Source organism: Aethalodelphis obliquidens, unplaced genomic scaffold, assembly GCF_003676395.1.
Source record: "Aethalodelphis obliquidens isolate GAN/ISIS:26980383/991018 unplaced genomic scaffold, ASM367639v1 scaffold72, whole genome shotgun sequence".
Classification (NCBI taxonomy): Eukaryota; Metazoa; Chordata; class Mammalia; order Artiodactyla; family Delphinidae; genus Aethalodelphis; species Aethalodelphis obliquidens.
Genome location: NW_020838016.1, coordinates 9832997 through 9844195, shown reverse-complemented (window position 1 = coordinate 9844195; position 11199 = coordinate 9832997). Strand labels below are relative to the sequence as shown.

Sequence of the window (11199 nt, the reverse complement as noted above, 5' to 3'; positions counted from 1 at the left end):
GACTATTCTCTCCTGTTTCTCAGATCCTTTTTCATCCAGTGTAAATTGGGGTATTTTAAGATCCTCTATATGATTTATTTTTCATCTGTGATATGGAAGCCGATGATAGAGCTATGATGAAGGTGCAAGATTCAGAAGCATGCAAGATTCAGAAGCAGCATGTTACTTAAAGCAACACACCGAACCTCATATACTGAAGAGCCATCCCAACTCCAGTTGTGATGGAGAAGAGAAAATCCAGATTCAGATCTAGACCTATAAGTCACAGACCCTGTCTTCATCTCCAAACTCTCTACCTCTCCCTCTTAGGCCAATTTGCCTATTTCTTTTCCTAAAATGCCTGCAAGACTCTTCCTGCCTCACAGCCTTTGCACTTGTTCCTTCTACTGAACAGTTAGCATCTGGCTGCTCCTCCTACCATGCATACCTCAGCCTCACTATCACAGAGACCTGTGATAGAGAGACCTTCCCTGACCCACCCAAACTAAAAGCATCTTCACCCCAGTTCCTAAGTCTCTATCACATTTCCCTGTTTTATTTCTCTTAGTGCATTTATCACCATCTACAAATCCTATTTGTTTACTGTCTGTCTTTCTCCACTAGAAAATAAGATTCATGAGGCCAGAAAACTTTGTCTATATTTTTCTCAGCTGAATCCCCAGTGTCTAGTATCATACCTGGATCGTAATAGACAAATTTATGTTGATTAACTCAAATTATTTCATCCCAAACTAAATTTGTAGAAATCATGTACTTGGTCTTTCCTAAAATTCTTCCTGTTAAAGAATCATAGAACCATCTTCACTCCTCCCAAAATAATAAATTTTTGTTGCTGTTTTACTCATTAGTGTAGGAATTTTTCTCTTTTCTTTTCTGGAAAATAAGTTTATGATAGATTAATTTTCCAAGTTATATATTTTTCTTTAAATGAAATAAATACTGACACATTTGTACATACACAGAATTTTTATTAAATATATTTTGTGAGAGAAAGAACACTCTAAAGTGCCAAATTGCATGTAAATCAGATAACTTAGTGAATATAATGGTGAAAAAAATCAAGAGGAAATGATTTAAATAATATCACAAAAGAGCAAAAACATATTTTAATCTTCATATAAGAAAACAAGTATCAAATGATAAAAGGAAAGGAAATCTCTTTTGTAGAATATATTTCAAAGTTCCACCTGTTGATGATCTCATTTAAAAAATTCTCTTCTAAGCACATGAGTAGTCGTACTCTTACCATCACGTATGTTTTACTCCATGGTAGAAGGGGGGTTTAGACTACTCATTCCCAGTGAGATAAAGTGACAGCATTTTTTGTTGCACAGCAGTACTGGTCACTGGCACTAACAGTGGAAGATGAAGGAAGTAAACTTCTGAACTCAATTGTTAGCAGAATTGGTCTACTGCTAAAAAATTCAGACAAAAATAGGTCTGAAGCAAAGCTACTGCCAAGTAACATAAGCATTAACCAAACATTGCCAATTTGAAGGAAACTGGGAAAAACGTGAAAATATGTTGAATATTAGCTTTGTGTTACTTTCTACTAAAGATATTCAGTGGGCATATTCTAAATTAGGGCTAGAATATCAAAAATTAGCATGTGTAATATGAAGCTAATAATATGGTATCAACATGTCTTGAGAGCTGTAGCCAGTGTTTGAAGTCAGTTGAAAAGTAACTATATGCACATCCAAAATGAATATTTCTAAAAGAAATCTTCATGTACCAGATAGCTACAAACTGAAAAGTGTTACGCACCTAGTGGGGGCACAATTATTACTTAATGTTGGTTAACTGACCAATATAGTCATCCTTCAGTACCCAGAGGACTGGTTCCAGGACCCCCCCAAGGATACCAAAATCTGCAGATGCTCAAATCCTTTATATAAAACAGCTTAGTATTTGCATATAACCTACACACATCCTTGCGTGTACTTTAAATCATCTCTAGATTACTTATACCTAATATACTATGCAAATAGTTGTAAATATAATGTAAATGCTATGGAAATAGTTGCTGGCACTTGGCAAATTTAAGTTTTTCTTTTTGGAACTTTCTGGAATTCTTTTTTTCAAATATCTTTGATCGCTGGTTGGTTGAATCTGTGGATGTGGAACCATTGGATATGCATGCATCAGATATGGGGGGTTGACTGTATACATACCACTTAAGAAAACCTGGGTAATTCAGGTGCAAAATATGTATATGTACACACATATTTCTCTAATAACATCTTACCAACATATATATGCTGCAGGTCATAGTTAAAGCTGTATTACCAAACCAGTACATGTAAAGTATCGATGCAATTAAAATTAAGTATTAAGTAAAAAGCTCCTGCTACTTATATAAGAGAATGTACTTTGAAGTTTATTCATGAGTTAGTCCTTATATATAAAAAAGTTTAATGTTAATGAACAATACTTGTCATTTAAAAATTTTAGACAGTATAGAAATTTACAGAAAAGTTAAAGTTTTGGACCACTTCACATAGTTGGAGGAAAAACAATAAAAGGATTAAACTGGATTATGACTTTGAATACAATTATGATCAAAATCAACACACACACAAAATCAAAACACATTTCACAGCAGGACATGCAGAAAAAGTTTTGCATTGATCATTTCTGAACCATGAAAAAGAATGAATTAGTCTTGTTTTAAAGAGACTTTCAGGAAACAATAATTTAATCATAAAATATCATCTTGAAAATGAACACACTCTTATCAGTATCGACTGGTAAATTAATTGTCAACAAATCCTAGCTAGTATGAACAGGATATTAAATTCATTAATGATTCATACAACTGTTTTGAGCATACAAATAATCTCTGGTTTTATACCCACTACATTTCAGAAATCTGTAAACTGTGAGGCATTCAATGTGTTTAATGTGGCAGAAAATCATAATAAATGTTTCATTATTTTATTTTGTTCAGTCCTTTTCCCATTAAGCATGCAAACACTGTCATAACCATCTTGGGTTTCACTTCCACGAGGTCATCAGGTAAGGCATATATCCGGGCACCGATCTTCCGAGCAACTGAAATGGCGTATCTTGAAAAGACAAGAAAAATATCTTGGTATTTGTTTTCACTTAATATATGTTAACAGAAGAATGAAACATTTTCACAAGGTTAACTTTACAAAAAAGTTGTTTGTGAGTCTTTAAGTCATATTTCTCACATAAATTGTACTTAAAAATGTGAATTTTAAGGACATCATAGCCTCACCTGCAAGGATTAAGAACAAAAGAGCCACTATGTTCTAATATAAACCATAAAGGCTTACTTAGCATTGTTCAGCTTGTCCTCATTAGAAAGGTCTTCTCTCTTGATCATTTCTTGACGAACTGCATTTGGTGCAATGGCATCTATTAAATCCAAGACAGGTAAACTAGTGGTAATAGATTTGTCCTAGAAAAGAAAGAATAGATGAACATTCATAAACATCTTTTGTAAATGTCAGACCAGAAGACCATAACCATATAACTAAAACCAATTTATAAATTTTCATTATACTTAACATTCAGCTATTCTTCAACCAACACACATCACAAACCATTTAAAATACGCTTTTCCTTTCATCCTTACAGACCTTACAGTATAGAGGATTGTCATCATACCTGGAATAAGGTTTGTGGATGTGACAATTCCTAAAGTATGCTAACTACAGTATCCATTCTGTAAAAAATAAACAACTTTTGAAAGGGAATAGGAGATGAATTTTAAGTGAATAGTTTTGCAAATTCTAGTAATATTCTTTTTCTTAGACCATGGACTCCTAAGCCTTCACTTAATATTTTTCAGAAAGAAAAATTAAAATAATAGTGGAAAGGAACTAATATTTATAAAGGCATTATTCTTGTTGCTTTACGTGTTCAGTTTGTTTAATCCTAACAGCCTGGTAATAAAGAAATTATAATCTCTCCTTTTAAAATGAAGAACATGAAGGTCAGAAAGCTCAAAAGAGCTGTTCAGGGCTTCCCTGGTGGCGCAGTGGTTGAGAGTCTTCCTGCCGATGCAGGGGACACGGGTTCGTGCCCCGGTCCGGGAAGATCCCAAATGCCGCGGAGCGGCTGGGCCCGTGAGCCGTGGCCGCTGGGCCTGCGCGTCCGGAGCCTGTGCTCCGCAGCGGGAGAGGCCGCGGCAGTGAGAGGCCCGCGTACCGCAAAAAAAAAAAAGAGCTGTTCACACAACCAGTACGTACAGAACCAGTATTTGAACCCATGACTGTCAGACTCTAAACGCCCAAGATTCTCTCCACTTTGGAAGTTACCTCCAAGGCAACTAAAAATAGACAACGAAATTCTAGTGGATAGAACACTGCTACTGAAGTCAGAAATCCTGGTCTGAATTGATTGTACAACTTACCAGCACTTGAACAAATTATTTGTTTGGTCTCTCAGGATGAATAGTAGCAAATGTCACTTGCCTACCCAGAATCCACTCCTTACTACTTTCTCCATCCTACCAGAACCCACATGTTTGCTCTGTATCCATATATGGACTTGTGCTTCAAGGAAAATTAACCCCATCCACAGCTCCAAGAGTGACCCTGAATTAGTGTAGACCATTTATTCTGCGGGTAAGGTGATAAACTTATTCTTTATATGTATAGAGCAATACAGTGAATAACAGATATACTAATATCTATGGCATTAAAATTTCATGGGGGAGGGGAATTTAGGAAGAAAATGTCTAAAAGACTCATTAGGCAAACAATAATGAAAAAAGGTTGGAAAAAATAGTCTAAAAAAGCCAAAGGGAGGAATCCCATCTGATTGCCACAGTGATTTATTTGGCAATCGCTAATTTAAATCACTAATTTAATTTAACTTAATTTAATTTAACGTGAGGCCCTTACTATCCAGGAAGAGCTATGGAAAGCTAGCAACACCCCCTCCTGACTGTGAATGAGAGGATGAAACCCCTGGCACAACCAGCAGCTATTCAATGAGCAAGAGGAAAACCAACTTTAGAGAAAAGCACTTTAGATGGCAAAGCAGAGATGAACAAAACCTGATTGACATTCTTCAATTACTGGCTCAACCAATCCTAATGTCTACCCCACCTCTGGATCTTTGCTATTGTTCTATGCCTTTACTTTTGGTTTAAATCACTTTTTCTGTTACTTGAAGCCAAAAGCACCCATTCCTAATCAGTACAATCGAACTGTCACAGGATTCTTGGGAATATTAAGATAAGTGACGACATCTAGTACAGTTCCTGGCCAAAAGTGGTTCTTTTTATTTTATTTTTTAAAATTTATTTACTTATTTTTGTCTGCATTGGGTCTTTGCTGCGTGCGGGCTTTCTCTAGTTGTGGTGCGCGGGCTTCTCATTGTAGTGGCTTCTCTTGTTGCAGAGCACAGGCTCTAGGCGCACGGGCTCAGTAGTTGTGGCTTGTGGGCTCTAGAGCGCAGGCTCAGTAGTTGTGGCGCATGGGCTTAGTTGCTCTGCGGGATGTGGGATCTTCCAGGACCAGGGCTCTAACCCGTGTCCCCTGCATTGGCAGGCAGATTCTTAACCACCGTGCCACCAGGGAAGCCCCCCAAATGCGGTTCTTAATAAATGTTTGATAAAACAATTTGAAGCCATGTGAAGAGTACAAAGTTCTTTTTTGGGGCCATGATCTAGTACATTTATTAATTTTAGAAAAATTTATATTCTTCATTTTCAGGAATGTTCATTTTATGAAACAGATTTTGGGGGGGGAAGTAGAAATAGAGGGATAAAAATAATTAGGGTCCTTAAGTCTATATGATGCTGGTAATCCAGATCTGGTTTTGGGGCATCTTTTCTATTTCTGAAAAACTCTCACACATACGTTCTCTGTGTAGCCTGCAGACCGCCTACATGAAAATCACCTGAGGTGCTTAGTAAAAGCACAAATTAATCCTTGCACTCAAAGTAATGTCAGATTATTTGTGGATGGGGCTAGGAATCTACATTTTTAATAAGCTTTCTAGAAGACTCTAATGTACACCGTTATACTTTCTAAAATTAAAGCTTAACATGCATGTCATTCTATAATAAATTAAAAATTTCCATGTGCTTACTTTTCATATATTTCTATGGTGATTCACAGTCAGACAAGTGGCTTAATTGTGCTATATTTTGATTAATTATTTGCATATTTATGAGGGTTTTTTTAAGTTTGGGGAAAATTGTTTTGTTTTTTTTCAGCTTTATTGAGTTAAAATTGACAAATAAAATTGTAAGATACTTAACATGTACATCTTGATGATTTGATAAGATCCCTCCCATCTAATTAATACATCCATCACCCTCAGTTATGTATTTTGTGGTGTGTGGGTGTGTGTGTGTCAAAACATTTAAGTTCTACTCTCCTAGCAAATCTCAGTTATACAAAAGAGTGTTAACTATAGGCACCATGTTATATATTAGATTCTCAGAGCTTATTCATCTGAAAGTTTATATCCTTTTATGGTATTTTAAATATTTCTTAACTTAGATTTAGGAAACAAGGATTTTCCCACCTATTTCCTTTGATTCACCTTGAGAAAAACTTTTACTGAGTTGAATGAAAAATTTAAGTTTCTAAAGATGATATTGGATCCCTTATCTTCCTGTTTCCAAAAAAACAGGCCTATCTTTCCAGCTCCCCTGATTTGCATATTATCAGTGAAAGACATTTTTACTGCAAAAAGGGCAGGGGTTATTGTAAAACCCTTGGTTTAGTATATAAATACATTTTCATAGTTTTTCTTTCACTTTCCTTAATCATATAGAAATTACTTAAGCAAAAAGAATTTCTAGAATATTAAAGATAACTAGTCTAGAGTTTGGCTTGATTTTCTTTTTTTTTTAGTTTATTTATTTATTTATTTTTGGCTGCACTGCATCTTCATTGATGCACGTGGGCTTTTCTCTAGTTGCGGCGAGCGGGGGCTACTCTTTGTTGTGGTGCGCAGGCTTATTGCTGTGGCTTCTCTTGTTGCGAAGCACGGGCTCTAGGCGCACAGGTTTCAGTAGTTGTCGCACACAGGCTCAGTAGTTGTGGCGCACAGGCCTAGTTGCTCCACTGCATGTGGGATCTTCCTGGGCCAGGGCTCGAACCTGTGTCTCCTGCACTGGCAGGTGGATTCTTAACCACTGAGCCCCCAGGGAAGCCCTTGATTTTCAAGTTAGTGTGTTGTACCATCTCTTCTCTTAATTTGATATATATTACTAGTAGGACATTCCATTCCATTGTTCTTCCCGTCATTTTTGAAAATAAATTTGAGTGCTTTATGAATCATCCACAAATGCACAGTGTTGTGGCCGCCAAAACTCCCTAAAAAAATCACAACAGGAACCTCTCCACGATGCCCTTATATATTGGCAGGACCAGTAGTGTAGTGTAGTAAGCTCCATTTATTGACCCCTTAATGTGTGCCAGGTATGACTGAGCTATTTACATGTGTTAACTTATTTAGCTTGACAACAGACCCAGAAGATAGATACTATTAATACCTCCCTTTTAAATATGGGGAAACTCAGGCATAGGGAAATTAATAATTTGCCCAAGGTTACATAGATAACTAAATGTGAGCCAGAGGTAAAATCAGTTTTATTCATCAAGAGATGTAACCCAGCTATTAGTATAAACTGCTAAGGTTTCTGGAAAACACATGCCCTCCTCACATGCTCCCTATTCTCCTTGCTGATTTCTATAGCACTGCTAACACCCCATACTGTGATTCATGTTTTCTTATTTGCCTCCTTTCCTAAACAGTGAGCTCTTTGAGGGCATTCTGTAGTCACAGCACCTAGCAAAGTACCTGACACGGAGTAAGCTTTGAATATTTATGGAATGAATGAGCAGTATGTCACATAGCTAAGAAGTGGCTAAGCCTGCGTCAAACCCGGGGCCATACAACTCCATAGCTTGGCTTTCAACCTGCAGTTAGATCTGGATATGAAATCCAGCTTTCTGCTTAATAGTTGATGACAGTGGACAAGTTATTTAACTTTTCTAATGCTCACCTTTTTGCTTATAGAGTTGGGAGAATTAAAAGAAACAACAATGTGTAAAATGCTTAGCATAATGACACATATAGGACTCAATAAATGGTAATTATGATTATTGTTATTAGCTGATATACCACCTCCTCATCTTCTTGGTGAGGAAAAATTACTTTGCAACTAAAACAGGTAAATTTGTCTTTTCTAAAATTTCTGGGTACAACACTGCCTTGATTATGATTAATAGGTTCTTACTAGTACCACTTATCATAGCTTTCAAATATAACACACTGAGTTGGAAAAAACCTCCCCAGCCCAACTATTTTTTAGCATGCACTGCTATATTTCTTATTTATATTCTGTTTAAAGGTTTTATTATCAAGCATATATACATGCTAAGCACTTGTGCAATTTGTTTCTACCACCTCAGTTCTAGTAAAACCAGTCTCAAGTCTGCTTTTCTCTGTGAGCTCTCTCCCTTAAATAGGTTGTGTACTCCCATTTTTCAACTCTCTCTTGTATTCAACTGATCACCAAGCTTGTAATCCTAGTTTTAATGTCTCTTTTCATGCAACTCTTCATTTCCTGAAAATTACCTCAAATTCAATAAGCTTAAAACTGAATTCATTGCCTTTTTAGAAAGCGGCTGCACCTCAGACATCCCCATTTTTGTTATCAGTTTTCCAGTTACCCGGGCCCCAAACATCCAGTTTTAACTCCTCTCTCTTTCCTGCGCTTCCCTAAGTCAAGAAGCCAAACCCTACCTGTTCTTTTGCAAATGACTATCCATTCTTAAAGTTCCCAGTGCCCATCTGCATCACCCCCCCAGGACCCTTATTACCTCACACCTTGAGTTCTGCCTCAGCGCTTTCCTCGCACTTACACCACTCTCGCTCCAACCGGTCCTGCCCCCTACCTTCAGAACAGTATTCCTATGCTTACGTTACTCCTCTTACCAGTATCCTTTTTTTTTTTTTTTCCTGGTACGCGGGCCTCTCACTGTTGTGGCCTCTCCCGTTGCGGAGCACAGGCTCCAGACGCGCAGGCTCAGCGGCCATGGCTCACGGGCCCAGCCGCTCCGCGGCACGTGGGATCTTCCCGGACCGGGGCACGAACCCGTGTCCCCTGCATCGGCAGGCGGACTCTCAACCACTGCGCCACCAGGGAAGCCCACCAGTATCCTTTTTAAGGCCACATTCCTCCACAGTCTTGGCCCAGCCTACATCTTGCACTATATCCCTTAGGAACAATCCTGTCTAGCCAGACTATTTCTCCTAACCTTCTCAGACTTGCCTTTATTCAAGGTGGACCCCTTCTAGTTTATTACTACCCTCTTGTTCTCCACCAATTCAAATCCTGCCTCCATCTCTGATGCTCAAATAAAGTCCAACTGTCTCCACTAACCATTCAGTTGGAAATGATCAGTTAGATTTTTCCATAATATTAGTTGTATTATTTCTTTGGATTTTAACATTTACCCTGTAGGATTGTTACCTTCTCAGTTATACAAATTTTGTCTTTGAAGTAAATGGCAAACACTCTGAGAGCCAAAATAATTTCTTACATCTTTTTCTTTACCAAAAATGTTACTTAATAGTTAGAGCTCGATAAATATTTATTAATGTGCTTCTAAATATTTTCTCATTGTATTTACTTTAATGATATACATGCTTGTTATTTTTCACAAATTAATGTACAAATGTATATAATTTCAGTATAACAATTTTAAAGAGTAACTGTCAATTAGAGAGTTTTATATGTCCCCTTTCCCGTTTTACATTTTAAGTTGTGTTTTATATCTAAAATATATAAAGACAAATCATGGACTAAAAATTCCTTTTTTTAAAAAAAATAAGCAACAACAAAAACTCAATGTCATTAGTTCCTTCCAAGATGGAAAAGAAAGAAACACAGTTGAACTAGGACTCAGGCAACATCTCTGCCAACATCCAGCTGTCCACTTTGGGGCTCAGTTTTTGGTAAAGAACAGAAGATTGAATTTATCAATTTCTGACATTTCTTCTGCTCTACCATGTTGTCAAACATATATAGCAAAGGCAAAGAAGAAAATAAAGATGGTTAGATAACCCTTGCGAGAGCTTAGGGTTTCATCTATCTGCACTCTTATTTCACTAAAAAAATACAAATTGATGGGTAATTTTTCACATATCATAATAAAATCACAAACACAAGGTTCACTGAATGAATGTGTACAAGCAGACATGCTTATTTGTAGCTAATATCAGCTTGCATGCAAAAGCAAAACACAATGGAAATGCATGAGAATTAGTCGGTATGTATGTGCAGACTACATTTTGAGTGCTTTATGAATCATCCACAAATGCTCAGAAGTGAGTGTTAAGTGTCATTATGAAGCCAGATGACAAGATTTTTTTTTTCCTACCAGTTTTCTCAATTCCCACTTGAATCGGTTTGGCTGGCTCTGTTATGCCTTGGAAATGATGTCAATACAATTCTGAGACTGCTGCTACGGAGCACAAAACATTATAGGTCCTATATAAGCAATGTCTTTTTATCTTTCTTTTTTCATTTGACAATTGGATTTTTGGCTCAATTTCTTTTTTAAGATTAGATTACTGAAGTCCGATAATATTAACCTGCATTTATACTCAATAGGATAACCAATCAAAAATATAAGAATTCAAACTGAATATTTCTGGTTTACACATGCCAAATAATTAGTATGCCTAAGCTCATCAATTATGTGTTTCTGAGATACAACATTGATGTAATTCTAAACCTAAACCAATGTAATTCCCAATAAGAATTCCTTCTTAAACTTAGTTTCTTACCCCCCCCCCAATTTTTAAATAGCTTTTGATTACCTTGAAGCTGGAAATAAAAGTATTTTTGTTTGCACTTTTAAGAGTCTGATTGACCCATTCAATGATAATTGCATCATTTACTTTTTCACCCTCTCCAAGATCCGATAACACGTTCAACGTGTACCTGTAACAGAAGAGATGCATATTTAAGACTGAAAGGGGTAAAATTTGCTCTCACATCATTTATATCAATATTAAGATGAATATTTAAGAAATATTTCAGTTCTAATAAATATTTCTCCTTTTAGTCTGGTAAGCTCTAGTACAGAGCTTAGTAATCAGAAGCAAAAACTACTATATGGTACTTTTAAAAATTAAAACAACTCCTTACAAAGCAGTGTTTCAGAGGCATTAATAAAAGTAATGGTGTTT

General features: G+C 36.6%; 1 protein-coding gene across 1 annotated transcript in view; it reads right to left on the bottom strand.

The window, feature by feature from the left end:
• Positions 1-2540: 2540 nt before the first annotated feature.
• PLS1 (plastin 1) overlaps positions 2541-11199 on the bottom strand; it is a 105082-nt gene continuing 96423 nt past the window's right edge. Inside the window, exons 14-16 of the mRNA XM_027091613.1 lie at positions 10828-10951; positions 3303-3427; positions 2541-3068 (exon numbers count right to left, since the gene is read on the bottom strand). Of these exons, the coding sequence (XP_026947414.1) occupies positions 2933-3068; positions 3303-3427; positions 10828-10951 (385 nt within the window). The 3' untranslated portion in view covers positions 2541-2932. The remainder of the gene's footprint in view (positions 3069-3302; positions 3428-10827; positions 10952-11199) is intronic.